The sequence below is a fragment of the Portunus trituberculatus genome, chromosome 36, assembly GCF_017591435.1.
Source record: "Portunus trituberculatus isolate SZX2019 chromosome 36, ASM1759143v1, whole genome shotgun sequence".
NCBI classification, from domain to species: domain Eukaryota; kingdom Metazoa; phylum Arthropoda; class Malacostraca; order Decapoda; family Portunidae; genus Portunus; species Portunus trituberculatus.
In genome coordinates, this window is record NC_059290.1 from 3,682,407 (window position 1) to 3,706,724 (window position 24,318).

The following is a 24,318-nucleotide window of genomic DNA, read 5'->3' on the forward strand; positions in this document are numbered from 1 at the left end:
CTTTCTCTCTTCAAAGAAAATTTCCTGTCAAGTGACTATAAAACACACACACACGAGAGAGAGAGAGAGAGAGAGAGAGAGAGAGAGAGAGAGAGAGAGAGAGAGAGAGAGAGAGAGAGAGAGACCAAATACAGTAAAAAGTGAAGAAAAAGAAAAATTATGAAAACGATAATGACGATGACGATGAAAGAAGAGGAGGAGAAGGAGGAGGAGGAGGAGGAGGAGGAGGAGGAGGAGGAGTGCAGATGAGCTTAAAAAAAAAAAAAAGTGAATGCGTGATCAAACAACAGTGCGAGTGAGTGAGTGAGCGAGCGGGTAAGTGATCAAGCGAGTGAGCTAGTGACAGGAATGAGAGTCGCGCAATAGAGCACTAATATTCATGGCGTATTTGACCTTTTGCAGCTTTGAATAATAGATCAGCAGGTGACTTAGGTGCGGCGCGGACTCTCTTTATACTTGTCCACTGCATACTTTCCTTCGCCCAGCCCCGATTAAAGCGACACTAACCTTCCCCAACACACCTGCTCTTGCCCGCTCACCTGCACCAACTGATAACTACTGAAAGCGAATGATATCTTGTTTTTTTTCTCTCTTTTTTCTGTGTTTTTTCCAATTTAATTCGAGTGTTTGTTGACTTTTCATTTGCTCCGTTTTCTTTCTTTCTTTCTTTTTTTGGTTAGTCTTTTTTGTTTTTGTCATCTTTTTATGCATCGCTCGTTTTCTTTTTGTAGGCTCATTTTTGTTTTTCGCTTTAGTTTCGTTTTTGTTTTCGTTTGTTGTATTATTGTTTCAGTCAAGCACGTTATAAGTTCCGTTCTCTCTCTCTCTCTCTCTCTCTCTCTCTCTCTCTCTCTTTGTTCTTTACCACTTAGCAAGGGAACAGAATACCAGTAGAGCTCTCAGGGATGGTTTTCCCTAGTGACGATGTATAATGACCTCGTTAAACTATCAATGGACTCACAACAACACTCCTGAGACCTCGTTCACTTATTCACTTGCACCAGAGCCAGTGAGAAGTTAAGGTACAAGGCAGCTATACTTGAGAACACAGTTGGGTCAGTGACTTTTTAATCTCTTCAGTATCATGACGCATTTTCTTGCTCATTCTGCTTAATATCTGGTGATTTTATACAGCTTCAGAAATTCATGGGTGAGTAAAGCAGTGGAGACTCTAGCCAGTAACCTTTTGACCTCCATAGACCCTTCCTAATGTCAATAAAACCGTCTAATCACATCTAAAACTCATGGTAGAGAAGCGTCTCAGTACTGAAGGAGTTAAATACACCAGAACACTAAGGTTAAAGGCAGCTGAAGACTGGCCATTAATCTTCCGACCTCCATAGACCCTTCCTAATGTCAATAAAATCGTCTAATCACACCCAAAACTTATGGGAAAGAAGCGTCCCAGTACTGAAGGAGTTAAATACACCAGAACACTAAGGTTTAAGGTAGCATAGGAGTCAATACAAGTCAATACAAAACACAATACTTTACAGAGGCCCCCTTTCCCTCTAGCACACGCCACAGTACCCGCCACACGACACTGTAATTACCAAAGGTCTTGCAAACAGGTAATCTTAGGCTGTCCATTACATTAATTAATCGAAGACAGTCATTGGAAGGAGAGGAGGAGGAGGAGGAGGAGGAGGAGGAGGAGGAGTAGGTTGTGGTGTAAGGGAGTTAATAAGAAAGGTAGACGAATTTATGTCAGCCAGAAACGTCTCCCACCTAATCCTTCATAGCTGTAAGGGAGATTAATGGTAAGATACTGCTACGGTGCTACGGTGTGTGTGTGTGTGTGTGTGTGTGTGTGTGTGTGTGTGTGTGTGTTGTGGTCAGGTCTCTCTCTCTCTCTCTCTCTCTCTCTCTCTCTCTCTCTCTCTCTCTCTAAGGGTCAAGTTTTTCCTTTGTTTATTATTTATTTTTGTGTTTTCTTTTATTTTTATTTATTTATTTATTTATTCTATTTATTTATTTATTTATTTATTATTATTTTTTTTTGCAACGGATGACAAACAGCAATTGGCTTTCTCACTATGGTGTTGTCTTTTTTCCTTCTTTTCCAGCTTTACTATTACCAAAAGTTTCATCCATGTCTTTAATTTCTTCCTATTCTGTTTCATCACCTTCTCTTGCTCCCATTCTTTGCAGCTCCACAGGAAGTCCACCTCATCATTTCATTTCCTTCCACTCCTTCGATCTCCTAACAAGAATCCTCCAGGCTCTTCCACTCCACTCCTCATTTTCTCCTCCTTCCTGATAATTGGATTGCCTTGACTCCTTCAGTGTTGGGACGCGTTTTTACCTGAAAATTTCGGTAAGATCAGATGATTTTATTTACATTATAAACTCTCTATGGAGGTCAAAAGATTAATGGCCTGAGTCTTCACTATTTTTATCCCCAACATAAGTGTTCGAAGCTGTATAAAATCCCCAAATAGTAAGCAGAATTAATGTTTTTTTTTTTTTATGCAAGAGGGAAAGCCTGCTAAAGACAACAGAAGATTAAAAAAAGGCCCACTTGGAATGCCAGTTCCTTAAAAGATTAAAATAGACTTACTCAAAAGCCTGGGACGAATGTCTTGAAACCTCCCTCTTAAATAAAGTCGTAGGAAGATGGAAATACAAAAACAGGCAGGGAGCTCCAGAGTTTGCCAGAGAATGATTGAATGATTGAGAGAATATGAAAACGCGTCCTGGTACTGAAGGGTTTGATATCAATTTCCTCGTCACTCCCGCCTTGATCCTTCTCATCTATTATCTTGAATGTTCTCGGAGTATCAATTGCGCATCTCAGTATTCTTATTTTTGCTTTTCTTCTCTGGTTTCCTATTGATCTTCGTCATAACTGGTCTTGCTGATCTGTAAAGCGTATTATCAACTCTGTTATTTGGTACATCTTTCCTTAATTACAAATCACTCTGAGACATAGCTACTTTTCTAGAGCCGCCTCCAGTCTTTAAATTAGATGGAAATTGCAAAATCAGTTCTTTATATTCGCCTTCTTTCTTGTAAATGCTTATAAAGAATTCATACATTACTTTTTGTTCTGCTAGTTCTTTCGTATCGTGGTGAAAGAGTCGAACGTTACAGAGTCTTACCTCGATGATTTTGACAGGTTCTGCAAGCTATTGGAGTTTTTAAGGCTAGTTTCATGGTTCTAGTGATAAATTAACAAGGAGTCTGCGTTATCAACAGGAGAAAAACACTATGAGAAGGTTAGTAAATATCCATGTGGCCAGACTTCTAAATTGTTCCTAATACTTGGTTTCATCTCTTGCTCCCATTTTTTTGCAGCTTCACCCTAAGTCCAGCTCATCATTCTTCCTTCATGTCATCCTCTTAATTGATTTTCTCCTTACAACAAGTATACTCAGCTTCTCTTCTTCCGAGATAATTAATTCGCCTTAACTTCGCTTTCCTGCTCACCTTCGCACTAACTTCACTCCTTCCCTCTTCCTCCTCCTCATTTTAATCGTTCTCCTTTTCCTCCTCTTTATTCTTAATTGTTCTCCTCTTCCTCCTCTTTATTCTTAATTGTTCTACTCTTCCTTTTCCTCATTCTTAATCTCCTTTTCCTCCTCTGTATTTTTTTTTCTTCTCTTCCTCCTCATTGTTCTCCTCTTCCTCATCTGCATTCTTAATTGTTTTCCTCTTCCTCATCTATATTCTTATTTTTTTCTCCTCTTCCTCTTCTGTATTCTTAATTTTTCTCCTGAATGGATGAGAGAGAGAGAGAGAGAGAGAGAGAGAGAGAGAGAGAGAGAGAGAGAGAGAGAGAGAGAGCAAATACAGCGCCACTTCAACATAAAAATGACTCACTAATAGACTTGAAGGTTTAAGACTTTAGGTAAGGCAGCAAAAATGAACAAGTAACAGAAACACTTACTCGACAACACGCTGTATGCAGGAGGGTCTGTGTGCAGTGCAGTGACGAGCGTGGCTGGGAACACCAAACACTACTGGTTCCATAAAAGTGTGTGGCAGATTGTCCTTGAGGCTGTTCACGTGGATAAATAAACACAGGAACCCCACTTCGCCCTCCATGCCCGTATGTAAAAACGTCTTCCTTTTCAACACGACTATTTTTCAAGGCCACAGAGACAACTAGCCCGGTTTATAAGACAGTTTTTCCTGTTAATAAACTAGAAATCTTGCCAGTCTATCGCCAGAACCATAAAAAATACCCTTGAAAACACGAAAACCGTCCACAAGACCCTTTGGAAAACTGATGGTGAGAGAGCAATGAGTTTTAGAATACCATATCAATCCGCTTCCTCCTATCATCTATACACTGCCAGGCTCTCCGCGTCCTCTCTACACTGCTGCTTCGAACGGACTGTTGGAAAAGGTTCAGTTTAGGTTTGGTGAATTGAAGCTTTGTTTTGTGAGATGGTGAAATATGCCTCCTCCTCCTTCTCTTCCTCCTCCTCCTCTCCTCCTCTTCCTCTTCCTTCTGTGGCTTTGAAGCTTTCGTGTGTTTGGATTTGTTTTTGTTTACGATAATTTAAATTACAGAGAGAGAGAGAGAGAGAGAGAGAGTGGGGAGGGACGAGGAACTGGGGATGGATGATGGATAGAGAAATGTAGAAGCGAGAAGAACGTGGATATGGGGAGGCGGACATGAAGCGGGGTTGAGAAAGGTTTGATATAGATCACGACTTGTAGCTGGTGATATTTACCTGTTAAGATCTCTTGAGTTGACATGATGTTGGAGGAGTCTCGATCAAAGTAAGGGTAAGAGGGCTGCTTACGTGTTACATCGCAAAAAAGGGACACCAAGAAGACTTACCTATACACTGTACCTGCTGTATCTAACTTTGTGGTTACTGCATTATTCATTGTTCTATTTAACACTTTTTTTCACACCGTTATGTTCATCAAAGTTCTTCAGGAAGTGACTGTGGAATGAAACTAATAAGAATATTTTATGTATTCAAGTTTTATCGTCAGTATTTTAGTTAATTACTCCATTTCTCTATCTATTTATCTTTCATATCAGTGCTATACAAAAAAAAAAAAAATGGTTTTGAAATGAAACTGAACAAATAGAAACTGTGTTGTAACTTTATTGGAATGAAATATTAAGTACAGTTTAAGTCTTTACCAACAATAAAAGTGGCCCGAGATGAAAGCAAAGCTGATCTATAACTTAGTACAACTTTGTATACTTTGGCCGGTACAATGTGTAACAAAAACTAACTCAAATGGTTCAATGTCTGTACATAAATATCTCCAAGTGAGTAATATTTGTATATATCTACATTACAACCCAGCATGACCTTAGCAGTACTGGTTGTGGCTGGTGGTGGTGGTGGTGGTGGTAGTACATGCTGACACTGTACAAGTAGCACACTTGCCTAGGCTCGGCAGGTGCTGCAGTACTTAAGACAAGTAAGGACAGTCTTCTGTGTGTTGAGTGTGTATATGCACCTACTGCTACTGTAACTGTAGCTGGGTTGTAGAAAATAAAGTTTGCTTTTGGTTTATTTATTTACATGTTAGGTAACAATCTACTGCTTGACTATGACCAGGAGACTTACTCATGTCACTCTCTCAGCTTGCTCCTTCACACACACACACACACACACACACACACACACACACACACACACACACACACACACTAAATCTTTGGAAGATTAATCTCTCTAGTTGACAGCTGTTTTGCATTTCATTTCATCAGTTCTTCTTGAAAATCCCACAGAGTAAATATCTGAACTTGATGATGCATATAATGCATATAAAGTGGTAATTAAATTTTCAATATCAGCCTTGTCAAAATATAATTGCATAATTGAGACAAGAAGAAACACATACCACAAAGGATGTGAACATAATATGTTCAAATTGTAATTAATTCATGAATAATCCAATACATCACAGTCTGGCACAAAGCTACCACAAACCCACCGCCTAATAACTGAAAGATTAACCCTTAGTGACCACTGACCCAGCAATCAATACATCATCAAAAACAAAAAGCTATGAACTCAGTACAAGTTCTTCCCAATGTTGTCTCATGTTAATGGAATTAAACCGGCAAGTTTTGTTTCTATCACACATAAGGACGGCTCTTGATTACTACAAGGCATACTGGAGGGAGTAAAATGTTGAGCTCCTGAGTGTGTGTGAAGAGTATTTGAGTCACACTTCTCTTCAGCCTCTATGAAATTCATTATCAAATAGGCTGAGCACAGTTCCTCACTTCCTCACACAAGAGTGACTAGGAGTGACTACAATATCCACTGAGGAGACTTCCTCTTTTCTGATGAGCTTCAAGCACTGGTCTAATTGAGGGTTTGTGATCACCTAAATCACTTCCTTACACTGGCTTAAGTAAGTCCATTATGATGTCATTCCTTCTCCCAATATTTTCCTATTTCAAGACATAATGTGTCATTGATGCCTTAAAAGCTGTTCTCTCCTGCAATAACTATAAACATTTTATAGCACATAATAATGTTATGAAGAGTTCTTCATGGTATCAGAACATCATAAAATGAGTTCTCTCAAAATTAAAACAGAATCAATATCAAGAAGAAATATCTAAATGTCTAGTTCACTATGAACTGGTGGAAGTATACACGATAATTTCCTCTCACTAGATCACCAAACACCTGCTTCACTGAAAGATGTGCTCTCATCTGAGACATGTTGCCAAAGGTGACACTTTAACTTGTCACTGTACACAGTTTGCCTGCTTTGTGAACCTCACAAGCTGACAAGGTGAGCATGGCAGAATCAAACTGTGATTCTATACAACCAGACATTGCTCACTGCCAGATGAATGATGTTAACAGCCTGTCTCTGCTCAGATACTTGTGACTACCACACAAAATGAGCACCATCCCACTGCAGGGTGAGTGGTGACTTAGTACTGCCTCTTGCTGAGTGGTGGGAGGCGCACATTGTACCTGTTCCTGGGTGGATACATGCCGGCCCCGTGTGGTGGCGTCACCATGGGGGAGTCCTGCATGGGGATCCTCACCTCGCTGCCGTTGGAGATGTTGACTAGTGAGAGGTCGTCCTGAGAGTTCCTGGGGATGTTGGTCCTGACAGGCGGCCGTTGCTGGCCAGAGTTGCTGTCTGACCGGCCAGAGGAGCTGTGCCTCCTATGCGCTGCCTGGCTGTGGCTCCTCTTCTCATAGGAGTCAGAGATGCTGGCTGCCCTTGGGTCCCGTGCCCACATCTCCCTGGAGGGTGCCACAGCCTGGCCCGATCCCGTCATCCCTATGTCGTGGTTGCCAGACCGGATGGACTCTCTGGACTGGCCTGGGTTGGATGGCTCATTCCAGGCAGCCTGAGCATTGGGGCTGGTCTTCTCCTCGCATCGTGTATACCTCCGCCAGTTGGCACGCTGCTAGTCCCTCAGGCGGATCTGCTCCAGGCTGTGTCTGCTGTCGTCCACAGTAGCTGCCGACAGGGCAGAACTGCAGGAGCTGGGGGACTGTGAGTGGCTGTGCATCTCCCGCGCCACGCTGTACACATGGGTGATGTCTGGCCGCTGGTCTGGCTCAGGGTTGATGCAGCTGTCCACCAGAGTCCGGAGCTGTAACAGAAAAGTTTTACCTTACACTCAAAACCATCATCTATTGCAAAACTACTTGTTGGAAATATGATCTGGAAAACCTGGAATGAAGAAGCTTACAGGACCTCACATGTTTGTTATGAGATTGTTAAAATTTGCAATCCAGCAAGCCAGTGTTACAGCTCATGCAGGCATATCTGAAACCTCTCTAAATGATGATGATGATGATGATGATGATGATGATGATCTCTTGGCCATGATCCATGTACATGATATTGCATTTCTCTCAAGCACACAGTCTGGCTGGTGGACCATGCTTGTGGTCTGAGTCTGCACCCACCTGGGATGAGTAGTGGTCTGAGGGGAGAGGAGGGTATTCACAGGTCTCTATCTTCTTACACAGTGAGTAAAGGTTCATCTTGTCACCATAGAAGGGACTCTGCAAGGCAGCCATCTGAAAGGAAGACAATAAATCAACATGTTTTTTTTAATGATCTACAATGAAGTTGATTTATATTGAGAAGATCAATCAAGGACAAAAATAATGGATAAAAAAAGAACCACACACAGACTAATTCTAACTATTCACATACACACAACAGAACCACATGCACCACAACATTTTGGTGACTCATCACATGAACACAGCCTGCACAGCTACCCACCTCATACAGCAAACACCCAAGAGACCAAATGTCACTCTTGAAGTTATATCCGTGCTCGTGGATCCTCTCGGGACTCATGTAGTAAGGTGTGCCAACGAGGGAGTGAGCGGCTGTTGTCTTGGAGCTGAAGAACCTTCCAAGACCGAGGTCACCCAGTTTCACCACGCCCTGGGCTGTGATGAAGACGTTGGCTGGCTTGATGTCTGTCAGGAGGAGGAAAACTCTTACTTTCTTATCTCATTACATTAACCTCTTCAATACTGGGACACATTTTTACCTTGAGATTTGCGTATGATTAGACCATTTTATTGACATTAGGAAGGGCTTATGGAGGTCAGAAAACTAATAGTCACAGTCTTCACTATTTTAATCACCCCCACATAAGTTTCTGAAGTTTATAAAATCACCAAATAGTAAGCAGAATGAATATGGAAACACATCATGTTACTGAAGGGGTTGAGAAGAGAAGTTAGAAGAATATTACCAAGGTATTCTCTGAAGATCATAAAGACAATAGAAAGAAATTGAATGAAGAGACTGGGAAATCTTTTCTCTCCACTTTTACTTATACACTGAGACAAAAGATGTGGTGTTACCTTGGCTAACTCCTTTTAGGAGGAATCTCAGCCTAGTACACAAACAGACAAATCTTATTAGCTTATGAAATGCACTAACACATTGGATATACTGCAAATTTTAGTGAGAAAATTATAATTCTATCGTAGGTGCAGCAGGGTAAACATTTATCCCTTTTTTTCTTGAATGGACAAAAATGGGGTTTATATGGGATGTGGTGGCATAGTGGATAAGGTGGCGAGCATGGGATCGGGCAGACGTCCACGCGCAGGTTCAAATCCAATCACCTATCACCTTGATACTTTGCCATTTGTCGAGTGGTTTAAAGTTACCTACATGTCACAATGATACCATGGTTCTAAGTGGTTACACCAAAGATGCGCTTGGGTGATGATATGGGCCCTGACATGGATACCACTATAAATAAAACTGCCTGCACCACTAATAGGTGGAATCTTAAAAGTGATTCCAATACTCTTCAAATTACCTACAGGCACTATAGGGCAGGACATAAATATATATATGGTATATATATATATATATATATATATATATATATATATATATATATATATATATATATATATATATATATATATATATATATATATATTAACTTAGTGTACTCTTAAAAGAAAACCACCTGTCTTTCTTCCATTCATACTGTTACCCACCTCTGTGCATGATCCTCTTGGTGTGCATGTGGTCCAGGGCTGAGCACAGTTGCACAAAGTACTTCCAGATGGTCTTCTCCGGGATAAGTCTCTGCTGCTTTTTGAAGTGGCGGATCATGCGGGACAGATCGCCTGCGTCAGCCAACTCCAGGACAATGTTGAGTTCATTGTCCTCAATGAATGATGCCAAGTACTGGATGATGTTGGGGTGGTTCAGTTTCTGTGGAGATATAGAGTAATAATATTTTCTGTGTATGTGTGTGTGTGTGCAATTCACCATGGTCTTCATTACTTCTGAGTGTCATCTGTCATCAAACAGAAAGAGCTTAGTGGTGAAGGAAATCAATCTATGAGTTAGGCTGAGACTTCACACACATCACAAACCACTTTCTCTTGCTCAATGGCACAGTAACTGGAAAATAACAATAGTGACATGATTTGCCTTTCTTTCAAGCCCAACATGACTCCAGTTTCTCATAATGCAGACCTGAAGTAAGTTGATCTCCTTCATGCAGTCTAATCTTGCTTTGGAGTCCATCATCTCGAATATCTGCACCTTCTTGAGGGCCACCACTGCCTGGTCCACCTTGCATCTTGCCCGGTACACCACACTGAACTGGCCCTTCCCAATCTTCTTCTCAATGTCAAAGTTTGAGAGCGTCCCATAGATGGAGTCGCTCGAGGAAAGTTTGATGAGTTCTGAAGCTGCATCCATCTTCCTCATCTATTGCCAAACACACCCTGGTCTAGAAAATAATTGAAGCAGATTATACATCTGAAGGACTCATAAAAAGCAGTTATGTAGCATCCTTTCAAAACATGCAATGAAACAGTACAACACCTTATTTAAGACTCCCCAATGTGAGATTTAAACATGAATGACATATTACACCCAGTCATTTCAAGACAAAGCTAATATTCTTCTCACAAATTTCAAAGAGGTGTGACTTAACAAGATTCCAGTTTCCCATCAAAATAATCCATACACACTAATTTCCACTCATTACTGACACATGGTCCTTATATTCCTATGTTCCTATTCCATACACACACTGTATTCCTTGCTCAGCTTGACATGTGTGAATCTGGAGCATTGACATAATCACAAACAAATCCTCATCCTATCTATATAGGTATATATATATATATATATATATATATATATATATATATATATATATATATATATATATATATATATAAACTTTTTTTTTTTTTTTTTTGGGCAAAAAAAAAAAAAAAAAAAAAGGTCCACTTAATTGCCAGTCCCATTACAGGTCTGATAGAGTTAGGCAAAAGAAAGGGATGAATGTCTTGAAACCTCCCTCTTAAAAGACGTCAAGTCGTAGGACGGTGGAAATACAAAAGTAGGCAGGGAATTCCATATGCACATCTTTTATCTATTATTTCTGATAGACCACAATATTGTTTCCTCTTCGAAATTAAATACATGTTCCTTTTTTTTCTTTTAAGAGGCCTAGGACAATAAAAAAAAAAAATCAAGATGCTAGATTATAGTGAATTAGAAAAGCAAAATACAATATTTGAAATCAGAGCTTACTCATTTTGACAGGTGAGCAAGAAACACAAAACCCTCATTACACCTATCCACAACATCTATCTACACTATTTCTGAAAGACATCCATGATCTTACGCTCTCATCGCTCTGCACAACTCAACAGGTCTCCCCTAACATGCTCCTGCCAAATGTTCTTCTCCTCTTCCTCTTCTAAAGCTTTTTTCTACCTGCCCATACCACTGACCAGCACTATTTCTGAAGGACTACCTTAAACTTACGTCCTCCTCGCAATGAACCACACGGGAGGCCTTCTCTTAGCTCCTTGCATGTCACCCTCTGTCACCTCCCTGCCCTACCGAAGCACGTGCTTTTGTTTACATGTCAAAAGGCACGTTTCGGCGTCTATTGTGCTCGGCTTTCCATAACTTTTGTATTAAGGTTGCCACTCTTCAAATGACCGGAATTTCAGCTTCCATAAATAACTGTTTGAAAAAGTTACATTTCTATCGATTGAAATGGAGGGAGAGACTAAGGGAGAAGGGTTTACCGGGTGGCAGCCGCTTAATTCATTTGGTCTGGTTACGCTCTCGATTATATTACTTTAGCCAACAAAACAAAAATAATAATAATAAAACAGGAGTGATACAGGAAGAGGAGAAAGGAGAGGAAGAGTAGGAGGAGTGAGGAATGTTAACGTAAACACAGCAAAACATTTAATTTTATTTATTTATTCATTTGTTTATTTTTCCATGTGGCAGTGTGGTTCCACTACAACACACACACACACACACACACACCACCACCACCACCACCAAGGCATATCCCTGGCGCCCTGAGTAGCCAACCCCCGCCTGCCACCCGCCCCGCCAGCCCCGCCCCGTCACCCTGCAGCCAAGTGATTTAGGAAGTTTTTCGAGTGTTTTACAGGAGTTTGCAGGTGTTTTAATGGCTCGCTGTGCTTGAGTAGGTGGAGGAAGTGGAGGTGGAGTGGTGGGGAGGGATTTGAGAGGGAGGGAAGGGGAGATGGAGGTGGTGAGAAAAGGTGCAAAAACCTATTTCGGCTCTACATCACGATTTTTTCTCGTTTATTATTGGAGTATGCATTGCTTTTGTATTTTATTTATTGAAAGGAATGTAAATCAAGTTGTAACCAGTAATAAGAATGTGTCTAGCTATATTTTTTGTTTCTCGTGGAAATAACACTTTCGCCATTCTATAATTTACACTTTTTTTAATCAACAATCCTAGGATTGTTTTGGTGTTTGATATAAGATTTAAAAGATATGAAAAACATGACCTAATTGATAATATTCCATAAAATATTGTTTAACTATTCGTATTTTCAAACAAAAAAAAAATAACGGTATCGAAATAGAAAACAAAAATCTTTATACGACGAAGAATCTGTGTTTTCTTTATATGGCTGGAAAGCAAATATTTTTCGTATTCAGAAAATGTAACATGATGAAGTATGGCTGTGCTTTTCATCTCGACATTATGATGTGTTTGTGGCGCCGTTATTTTCAAACAAACACAGTTCGGTGGAGATCGCTATGTAAACAATTGACCCGGTTAGGTTATTATGTTTTGGTTATTAGTTAAATTATTTGTCGCGTCTAAAAGTGCAGTGTATTCCAGTCTGGACGCCTTTGTTGTTTTGGCGATTTTTAAAATGAATTACTTACGTAAATATTGGTCCACAAGGGCACCTCAGCCGTGCCTTCCCTCTCAGATCAGTCCACCAATGTTTGCCTGCACTCCCCTGTGTTTCCAGACCCAGAGAGTGAAGCAAAGCCAGAATCAACCATCTAAATAGATAAATAGTCCATTGCTGTGTTAAATAAGGCAATGGTTATGTATACCCCCGTTCAGACCGCCCAGCACCCACCATGACCCGAACCCAGACCCCGCCCCGCCAACACCCGCCCCTCCCCGTGCCTACCCGTCAACATTTTCTTCAATTCTCAGTGTTTCCCGGCATTTCCTGTTGTTTCCCACCTGAAATACATAAAGGGCAGTGATAAGAGGATGAAATGATTAATGGAAGTGTGTGAGGGAGTGTAGTAGTAGTACCAGTAGCAGTAGCAACATCATTATCGTTATTATGTGTGTGTGTGTGTGTGTGTGTGTGTGTGTGTGTGTGTGTGTGTGTGTGTGTGTGTGTGTGTGTGTGTGCGCGCGTGTGTGTGTGTGTTATATGCCCAAGGAAAAGGCCATCATCACCCGCGGTGTCTCGTTTGCGCTAAGCTATGATTGGGTGACACTGGCGGCCGGTGGCTGTCACTATCAGGCCGGTGGTGGTGTTTAGGGCCTGGACAGACCGCCTCACCGTGTATAGTGCACTTACCATTCACGCCCTCTGTTAACTTTTAAACTGTGGGTGATATTTCTGCTACACCTTTATTATGTTTTTTTTTTTATGTAAGACGAGAAAGCTGGCCAAGGGCAACATAATGAGTGAAATGTAAAAAAGTAAAAATAAATAAATAAAACCCACTGAGTTGTTAGTCGTCTTATGTGGTCTTATATGGAGTCGATGCTCTCAGCCTTCCCTACCTCGCATGACTCGCCTCTCATTGCGCGCCAGTCTTTTCTCTTTAACCTGCGTTGATATAGGCGTCAGTTTGGACTATTGTTTGTTTGTTTGTTGCCTTGTGACCTTGTTACTGCAGCAAGAGTAATATTTTTTTCAATTAATTTACATAATTTCGAATATTGTATCAGGTGTTAGTGAAGATGTCCGGAATTTTGAGGGTTAATATATGGCAACCCTATTTTTGATAGCTGTGTCTGTTTATTTACTTATCATTGCCTTTTACTTGTTGTTGGCTTGTTTTTTGCTATTGTTCTTATTTAACCTAACCTAACCTAACCTAACCTAGATTTACTGAGATAATGAAAATAAATAGATAGATAGATGGATGGACGTATAAATAGACAGAAATAGACAGACAGATAGATAAATAGATAGATAGATAAATAAAATGGATAAATAATTAGACTGAAACACAGAAGGATAGAAAGAGAGAAGTATAGATAGCCAAAAATATAAATGGATAAAACAGATGGGTAGATAGATAAGTAGGTAAACATACTGTACATACTTACAAACAGAACGACAGACAGAAAAAAGCAAGCAGAGACTGATAAACAAACAGATAGATAGATACTTGAAGAGAGGTAAATAGCAACGATACAACATTATGAAAAACCGCAAATGGAAAAAAAAAAAAAATACCAGACTGTTATGATAAAATACGAACATACAATTCAGCAGCGTAACAAATAAACACTTCATGACATATATCTCGTGGAATGGCCTTGAACCAGACAGCTCTTGCATAATATACCTGAGTGCACTTAACGCTATGACGCGATCGAGTGGAAAAATACTGGAGTGAAATAATGATAACAGGTGTATTCTTATTATTTTACTGAAGTTAATTAAAGTTTTTCTAGCGTGTTATTCGTGTTAATGTATTGTTAAGAGCTCCTGGGGTTATTTTGTTTTCTGTTTTATTTTATTTTGTGTTAGTATTGTATGTAATTATGATGGCAATGAAGAAAAAGATGAAAAAGAAGAAGAACAACAACAACAACAACAACAACAACAACAACAACAAAGAAAAAAGAAAGATGAAAAAAGATAAAAAAAGAAAAGGAAAAGGAAACAGAAGAAGAAGAACAACAACAAGAACAACAACAACAACAACAACAACAACAACAACAACAGAAAGAAAGAAAAAAGAAAGAAAAGATAAGAAAAAAGGAAAAAAAAGAAAAGAAAAAAAAAGGAAAAGGAAACAGAAAAGAAAGGAAAAGAAGATGAAGAAGAAGAAGAAAAGAGGAAGAAAAGAAGAAGAACAACAACAAGAAAAGAAGAAGAAGAAAAGAAGAAGAAGAAGAAGAAGAAGAAAAGAGGAAGAAAAGAAGAAGAACAAGAAAAAGAAGAACAAGAACAAGAAGAACAAGAAAAGAAGAAGAAGAAGAAGAAGAAGGAGAAGAAGAAGAAGAAGAAAAAGAGGAAGAAAAGAAGAAGAACAAGAAAAAGAAGAAGAAGAAGAAAAAAAGATAATGATGATGATGATGATGATAATAGGTGATGATGAAACGACAACAACAACAACAACAACAACAACAACAACAACAACAACAACAACAACAACAACAACAACCAAACACCAGCACACAGATCGATCGCACACATCACCTGCAAACATGACGACCAAACAAGGAGAAAAAGACGAAGAGGAAGAGGACAACGAGTAGGAAGAAGAGAAAGATGAAGAGAAGAGAAAAAGAGAGAAGCTAGAAATTCTTTTTAATATATCATATACACTCCCACGTTCGATAAATATTTGCAGTCTCCAAGTATGTACAGTACAGTGGGATCAAGATGTGTATTTGACGTTCCTTTAAACTTGGCGAGGAGAAAAAGAATATGAAACCTTTGAAAAAAAAAATGCATTCACGTGCAAATCGAAAGCTATAAAGAATACAGCAGGCCCCTTTTCACCCTTCCCATCTACATTTTTTTTCATCCTCAGTCAATGCAATGAATCTACAACGGCTGGAACTGCAGTCTAAAGGAATCAATGAAGTGTCAGAATAATTAATACTTGCATCGGGTTAGTGTATGGAGTCAGGCGATGTGTCAAAGGCTCGTGTCCCATAATTGTTCTTTTCTTGAGTGGGGTATTCAAAATTCCAGTAGTTTACCAGACTCTAGAGGAAGCTATTGGGATTTCCAAGGATACTTCAAGACTAGTGATAATTTATAAGGCTCTGATAAATGTATTGGGATCTAGGGGGATGTTTTCAAGTCTTTAGTGATAGTTTATAAGACTCCAATGGAAATTATTGAGGTTTTCATGACTAGTGATAGTTTGTAAGGCTCTAGTGGAAGCTATTAGGGTTTTCAAGGATATTTTTAAAACCAGTGATAATTCATAAGCCTCTGATGAATGTATTCGGGCCTTCAGGGATGTTTTCAAGACACTACTGTTAGTTTGTAAGGCTGTAGTGGAAACTATTGGTATTTACAAGAATGTTTCCAAGACTAGTACGTGATAGTTTCCGAACCTTAGTGAAAGCTGTTGGGTTTTCAGGGATGTTTCCATGGCTGTACTGATAGTTTTTCTTCCTCTCACTGAAATTATTGGGGTTTTCAAGAATATTTTCAAGACTAGTGACAATTTGTAAGGCTCTAGTGAAGGTATAAAGGGTTTTTCAATGAGGTTTTCAAGTCTTTAGTGATAGTCTGTAAGGTTATAGTGAAAGAATTCGAGGCTCTTTAAAAATGTTTTCAAGACTTTAGTGATAGTAAACCAAATTCTACTGAAAGTTGTAGTAGGGATTTTCAAGGGTGTTTCATGACAAGACAAAACAGTGCAAAATGAAACTATGAAAGAGGGAAAACGGAAAATATATGACAAACTTATGTATAAAAAGAAAAAAAGAGTAAAAACAGAAAGACATTAGAAATAAAAAGAAAATGCAAACTAGAAAACACGAGATACAAAGGAAAGAAACATGAAAGAATGAAAAAAATAGAAAATAAAATGTAAAGAAAGTTAAATGAAAGAGAAAAAGATAGAAAAAAAGAAAGAAATGGAGAGAAGCAAGTCTTTGTTCTTAGTAAACATCTCATCCCTCACGTCAGCGCGTTAACACGTAAAGAACGCGACGGTTAACTGGCATTTTAGTTCAATTTATGACTTCCGTTGAATGTTCATGTTATTTCACCTCAGTCTTGTAATGGACGGCTCACATTCTTGCTTCAGAACCTTTAAACTTTTAGCTTTCTTTAGTTATTATTTTGTTGTTTCATTTCAGTACAGTTTTTTTTCTGCTTTTCTTTTTTCTTTTTCTTTTCTCTTTAATGGCCAGTTTTTACATTTTTATCTCTGAATCTTTAAATTTTAGCTTTCTTAAATATTGATTCGTTTATCATTGTCTCATTTTCAGCACAGTTTTTTTTCTTCCTCTTTTTTTTCTTTTCTTTTCTTTTCTAAATTAATGGCCTGTTTTTATGTTCTTGTCTCTGAATCGTTAATACTTTAGCTTTCTTAAATCTTTATTATTTTCCTATTACTTTATCTCAGTCCAGTTGTTTCTTCCTCTTTCTTTTCTCTTCTTTTTTTTTTCAGTTGCCTGTTTTTGTATTCTTTGTCTCTGAATCTTCAAACTTTCTGAAATATTGCTTATTCTATTATTGCTTTATTTCAGCTCAGATTTTTTTCCTTCTTCTCTTTTTTTCTTCTCTTTTCGTTTCTTTCTTCAAATGGCCACCTGTTTACATTCTTATCTCTGGACTAACAGCTTTTACGTTGCCATTTTTTCGTTACTTAAATTTTTCGTTTGACTTCCATAATTCATTTTCTTTAATGGGGTGTTCATTTTACTAGTATCTTTAATCTCTCATGTTACTTCAGTTGATTTACTTAAGTATCATCATCACTTTCGCTATGAACACTGCTATTACAGTTCAATTCTTTTAATGGACTGTTGGCTATATTGCTTGTAAACTCTACGCTCATTATAGATCAATTAGTGGACTCTTCAGTTTATTACACAAGAGGTCAAACACCTTATGAAACACTCTTAAATACATCTAGCAACATATCAACGACTATTCACGATCGACCCCCCCCCTTTTTTTTCTCAATGCCTTCGTACTTTTTATTTAATAGACTTGTGCATAACTTCACGACGCCTGACAGTCATTACAGGGAATTACACGCTTCAAAACCCTGTCTGGAATGTACTTACCGTTCTCAAACCCTAGATTAACGACACATTAGATCAGGCTGCGCCTCAGTGTTTAGCGTGATTAATGACGATACAAGGCTCGGGTTGTCGACCTTATGGCTCATAATCTGAAACACTTCTGCGTTTCACCTCCACGATATCAAAAGGTTTTATTTAAGTTGACACGAGTTTTTAAATGTGTTTTACGGTTCTAGAGGCAGAGTGACTAGATTTCTACATTATTGACCAGATAAATACTCTTGAAAACCCCGCTAATCATCTCTGTGGCCTTGAAAAATAGTCGTGGTGAGAGAGCGAAACGTTTCTGAATAGCGGCCTATGTCTCTACCCCATTTACTATCCAACACCACTAACGTCGATCCTGTGAGCTAACTCTAGTCATCTGACAACGCGTTTGACAATCGATTTCCTCCTTCTCCCATTAAAACCAAGAAAAATAACATTGTTAACTCCAGTAACTTCAAATAGAATCATGACATCTCACATGAAAACTTGAGTAACTTCCATTAAAACCAAGATAACATCCTTGAAAACTAAAATAATCTTCCTAACTTCCACAAAACGAGATCCAGGTATAAGAAGGCAGTCAAGATAAAACACAGGGTCTATCTAGAATACACTCCTACACTTGTATTTAGAAACGCTTTGCTCTTTCGCCACGACTATTGTGAAAGGCCAGAGAGATAAGTAGCTAAGTTTTCAATAGCGTTTCTCCTGTTGGTAATGAAGAAATAATGCTAATCTGTCACTAGAACAATAAAAACACCATTAGAAACCCGTACCTCTCCAACTAGAGGTTACTGAAGGTAGTCGAGGTGCGTGCAGAAATGTTTCAGAATAATCTCTTAACTCTGCGCTCATCTCATACCCGTTCGTGTCGCCCGCACTCAGAAATACGTTTCTCTCTCATCACGACAGTTTCCAAGGCCACAGAGACAACTAGCTGGGTTTTTATGACAGTTTCTCCTTTTGAAAAACTCGAAACCTTGCCAATCCATCACCAGAAACATAGAAATACCCTTAAAAACACGAGATCTTCAACTGGAGCCTTTGGGAAGCAGTGATGGTGAGAGAAAGAGAGAGCAAAGGGTTTCAGAATACGAGTTATAGTGAGAGGGGAATGTGGCGCAGCTTATGTCACTGAGTATTGAGCGAGGCAAACACCCTCTAGATAATTCATCACGCCCATCTTGCTACATACGTTATCTTATTAGGTCATTCCTTCTGCTTGGTATTCAGTTCTCCTTAGGGATCTTTGTGAGGAATGTTGATGCTGTCTGGATAAACGCTGCTATGCTCTGGTGGAATTGATAGTGCTCGGCTGGCTATCACGCCTCAGCATTGGGTGTTATTGTTGCTGTGGGTGTTGTTGTTGTTATGGTGGTGGTGGTGGTGGTGGTGGTGGTGGTAATGGTAATGGTAGTAGTAGTAGTAGTAGTAGTAGTAGTAGTAGTAGTAGTAGTAGTAGTGGTGGTGGTGGTATTCTAGGGTTGTCGTTATCAGTACTAATTTACTACTACTACTACTACTACTACTACTACTACTACTACTACTACTACTACTACTACTACTACTACTACTACTACTACTACTATTACTTCCACTACTACTACTACTACTACTACTACTACTACTACTACTACTACTACTACTACTACTACTACTACAATACTAACTAAAAAAACACAGATGTAAGTTTAAAAAGAGAGCTGATAAATATGGGGAAACAGACAAATAGAAAGAAGAACAAGAATGAATAGAAAGAAATTGACAAAAAGGGATACAGAATAGCAGAAAAGGAAGAACAAAAGGAATATTCGTGAAATGAAGGAAATAAGAAGGAAAAACAATATGGAGGGATAAATCTAAAAAAAAGAGAGAAAGGAAGAAAGACAGATGATAAATGGAAATATATAGAACAAGGAATGGAATTTTAATAATATACACGTGAAAAGGAAGGAAATTAGATAGAAAACCAATATACATAGAGTGATACATCTGGAAGCCACAAGTAAGGAAATAGAAAATGAGATGACAGATGAAGAGAAATATATCAAAGAAGAATTATAAGCCACACATGTGAAAGGAAGAAAATAGAATGGAAAATCAATATAGTGATAAAGAAGGAAATAAAATAAGATGACGATAAATAAGAAAATAAAGAAAAACACATAAAAAAAAAGAAATCAAACACAGATGTAACAGACGGTGATTTATTTTGAAAAGCACAACAAGGAAAGGAGAGACGGAAAGTGAAAAGTGACAGAAAAGAGAACAGAAGGAAATAGAAAAGAAAATAGACGATAAATAGATAAAAGAATAGAAAAAAAGGAATTTAAACATAGATGTAATAGAAAAAGATAGATAGCTTTTGAAACCACAGTAAAGAAAAGAGAGACAGAAAATAAAAAGTGACAGAACAGAGAACAGAAGGAATAGAAAAGAACATAGACGATAAGTACATACAAGAATAGAAAAAAGAAATCAAACACTGAAACAATAGAAAATTATACTTTTTGAAACCACAACAAAGAAAGGAAAGACAGAAGACAAGAAACTGACGCAGAACAGAGAACAGAGAAGAGGTGTGACACAGTAAACTTTTACCATTATTCTGAGTGCGTCGCGTGCATGCAAGAATGTGGGAATCAATTTATTTATGACGCCAGTACTTGTAAGAGCAACACCCACCGTCTAATCCTGCTCGCCCTAACATCCTTAAAACAGAAGCTCAGGAACTTCAAACAAGGACAAACTCTTTTAATTTTCACACTAAGAACTATTACCATTTCGTCTCTCTCTCTCTCTCTCTCTCTCTCTCTCTCTCTCTCTCTCTCTCTCTCTCTTCTTGTTTTCTGAGTTACATTTGCTTCCTTTCAATCTAATCTTCACGCTAAGAGTCATGACCATTTCGACTTGTTTTTCTATTCTTGTTGTTTCTCAGTTGCATTTTTTTTTCTTTGTATTTAATTTTCGCGCCAAGAACTTTTACCATTTCGGCTTTTTTTCCCTCTCTCTTTTCTTGTTTTCTGAGTTACATTTGCTTTCCTTTCAGTCTTAATTTTCACGCCAAGAGTTATGACCATTTCGGCTTCTTTTCCTCTTCTTGTTGCGTTCTGAGTTACATTTTTGTTTTCTTTGTATTTAATTTTCCCGCCAAGAATTACTACCATATCTGCTTTCTTCTTCTTCTCCTTCTTCTTCTTGTTTTCTCAGTTACAGTTGCTTCCGTTCAGTCTCATTTTCCCGCCAAAATTATGACCATTTCGGCACTTGTTTTTTTTCGGCTAAGTTCTTACGAAGTTTAGGTGTTTTTTTTTTTTTTTTTTTTTTACTCAAGTTTTAAACCTTTCGAGTGTTTACTTATTTATTTACTTACTTATTTATTCATTCATTTATTTTTCTTATTTTCGCTTGTGTTTTGTTCTATTAGTGTTGTTCATTCAGGTTCCTTTTCTATTTCTCTTGATTTCGTATCAGAATTAACTTGAAGACTTATTTACGAGCTATTTATTTATTTACTTATTTGTACATTCAGTTTTGTTGTAATTTACTTATAAAGATTGTGTGTGTGTGTGTGTGTGTGTGTGTGTGTGTGTGTGTGTGTGTGTGTGTGTGTGTGTGTGTGTGTGTGTTTGAGAGCGAGAGCAAGAGCAAGAGCGAGAGCGAGAGAGCAAGAGAGAGAGCGAGAGAGAGAGAGAGAGAGAGAGAGAGAGAGAGAGAGAGAGAGAGAGAGAGAGAGAGAGAGAGAGATGAATAAAGAATAGGAGTAAAAAGAAACACTAAAGGTCATAGAGTACAAGGAAGAAAGAAAGGAAGAAAATAGAAAAGAATAAGAAAGAAAAGAAGAAAGAAAGAAAGGAAGGAGAAAAACAAGATAGAAAAGAAAAACTGAATAAAAACAAGATTAGGTATAAAAAGGCATCTACAGAGAGAGAGAGAGAGAGAGAGAGAGAGAGAGAGAGAGAGAGAGAGAGAGAGAGAGAGAGAGAGAGAGAGTATGAATGCCACAGCGATACATTACTATATTGACTAAGTAAACTCGCCTACTTGTCTTCAGGTATACAGGGGAGCAAAAGAGAGGGCGGTGACGTACACACACACACACACACACACACACACACACACACACACACACACACACACACACACACACACACACTTCGAGCCACCCTATAGATGGATGGATATAATGTATTTATTGTAATGATTTTTATTACCTGTATTTCTACTTTTGCTTCTATTACTACTTTTCCTATTGCTGCTACAACAACAACAACAACAACAACAACAACTACTACTACTACTACTACTACTACTACTACTACTACTACTACTACTACTACTACTCGATTACTGCAGCTCCTGTTCTTCCTCCTCCTTCTCCTCCTCCTCCTCCAACTACTACTACTACCACTGCTACTACCATTACTACTCCTACTACTACTAATACTACTTCCATTAATACTCCTACTACTACTACTACTACTGCTACTACTACTACTACTACTACTACTACTACTACTACTGATGTAAATACACGTTTGCGACAAAAATACAGATAATCAAACAATAAATAAGTTAGCTGCTTCTATATAAAAAGCACAAATAACGAAATGACACGAATATTAAACAGTGTAGCAATACGAGAAGAGGACGAAAAGACAGTAGATTTGATAAAGGTAAGAGAACAGGCCAAATCAAAACGAAAATAGACAGTAGGAAAGACAAAAAAGGATACAATTAAAGAAAAGTAGCTGGAAATAATGAGAGACTAGAAAAAAAAGGAACAGTGAAGAAGATAATTGATGGTAAAATATGAAGAATAAAATAGCATAATAAAAGTTGAGAATATAAAGCGAGAAAAAAAAGTTACTTACTCAGTACGAATGAATATAAGCTTCACATGATTCGGTTGAAACCATTCACTCTTTAACACGTTTTCATATTAATTCTGCTTACTATTTGGTGATTTCATACAGTTTCAGATACTTATGTGGATTAAAATAGTGAAGACTGTGGCCATTAATCTTCTGACCTCCATAGACCCGTCCTAAGGTCAACAAAATCGTCTAATCACACCCAAAACTCAAGGTAAAAATGCGTCCCAGTACTGAAGGGGTTTCAAGTAAAGAGAAAATTACGTCACGAAAAATGGATTAACAATATGAGATAGAACACAAAAATATAACAAAAAAAGAAAATCATTAAAGGTCTATCAAGAAAACGCGAAAAAGAGGAAGATTAAAATTTCACCAGGACAAAATTGGAAAATCATAAAATATTCACTTTTCTTGAAGGTCAACCGACGAATTCCTTTCTTTTTCTTGTCAAAGCCGCGCCAAATCAAAGAAGTTATATGTATTTCAAGTTTTACCAAGTCTCTCTCTCTCTCTCTCTCTCTCTCTCTCTCTCTCTCTTTGAAACAAATGTCTAGCGGCAGAAATTTAATAGTTTATCTTAAAAAAGTAATACTCTTGCCCTGATTCATTAGTTAAGATCTCTCTCTCTCTCTCTCTCTCTCTCTCTCTCTCTCTCAGCAGTAACACGCGGTGACACGCAGAGCAACACACTCTGGTTGGCTTAGCAGTAACACGCGGCTGACACGTCAGGGCAACACACTCTGGTTGGCTTATTAACCTAAATTCCACCTGGCTTACCTTCATGTCAGGGCCACGCCGGTCGTCAAAACAAACACCCCCCTTCTCTCTCTCTCTCTCTCTCTCTCTCTCTCTCTCTCTCTCTCTCTCTCTCATTGTTTTATTTCATGTATGTCTGCTTATAAATACGTTTGTTAGTGTGTGTGTGTGTGTGTGTGTGTGTGTGTGTGTGTGTGTGTGTGTGTGTGTGTGTGTGTTTTATATATCTTGTGTATGGATTTAATTTCTTCGTGTCTTTATTGCACATTTATTTGTTTACTTTTTTTCAGTGTCTCATTTTACTTCACTTTATTTCATTGTATTTTATCTCAGTTTCATATTATTTGGTCTTTTTTCTTCACGATACGTTGACTTTTCTTTATTCTTTCACACATCAACTCTTATTTTTGTTATTTGTTATTTTTTTTTTGTCACTGTTGTCCTTGACCGTTATTGCAATTAGACTCAACATACACACAAACACACACACACACACACACACACAATGGATAACTATTGGCAAAACTTAGATGTCAATTACCTGAGCTCTCTTATTCTTTCTCTCTCTCTCTCTCTCTCTCTCTCTCTCTCTCTCTCTCTCTCTCTCTCTCTCTCTCTCTCTCTCTACACGCAAACTTTCCTCTCTCACGCAAAAATAAAAATGCTTATGTGTAATTTTGTATGGAAGTCTCTCTGAAATACACGCCTTCCTCAGTCTCTCATTCCTCCCTCTCACTTTTTTCTCTTTACTCTCTCTCTCTCTCTCTCTCTCTCTCTCTCTCTCTCTCTCTCTCTCTCTCTCTCTCTCTCTCTCTCTCTCTCTCTCTCTCTCTCTCTCTCTCTCTTTCTCTTTACTCCCTCTCTTTTATTTTTGTTTTGTTTTTTCTTTCTTTTTTTATTTCCCGTTACTACAATTTGGTCTCTTCTGATTCTTTTCCTCTC

General features: G+C 38.3%; 1 protein-coding gene across 4 annotated transcripts in view; it reads right to left on the minus strand.

Moving 5' to 3' along the window:
* Nucleotides 1-5,049: 5,049 nt before the first annotated feature.
* Nucleotides 5,050-24,318, minus strand: part of LOC123513480 (serine/threonine-protein kinase Nek7-like) — a 33,755-nt gene continuing 14,486 nt past the window's right edge. For 2 of the 4 annotated variants that reach the window (XM_045270663.1, XM_045270662.1), the window contains exons 2-6: nt 9,934-10,192; nt 9,447-9,666; nt 8,197-8,399; nt 7,872-7,985; nt 5,050-7,552 (exon numbers count right to left, since the gene is read on the minus strand). In XM_045270663.1, coding sequence (XP_045126598.1) covers nt 7,364-7,552; nt 7,872-7,985; nt 8,197-8,399; nt 9,447-9,666; nt 9,934-10,170 — 963 coding nt within the window. In that variant the 5' untranslated portion in view covers nt 10,171-10,192 and the 3' untranslated portion in view covers nt 5,050-7,363. Of the gene's footprint in view, nt 7,553-7,871; nt 7,986-8,196; nt 8,400-9,446; nt 9,667-9,933; nt 10,193-11,233; nt 11,374-24,318 lie in introns of those variants that run through there. The other 2 variants (XM_045270661.1, XM_045270660.1) reach the window with 2 other exon arrangements.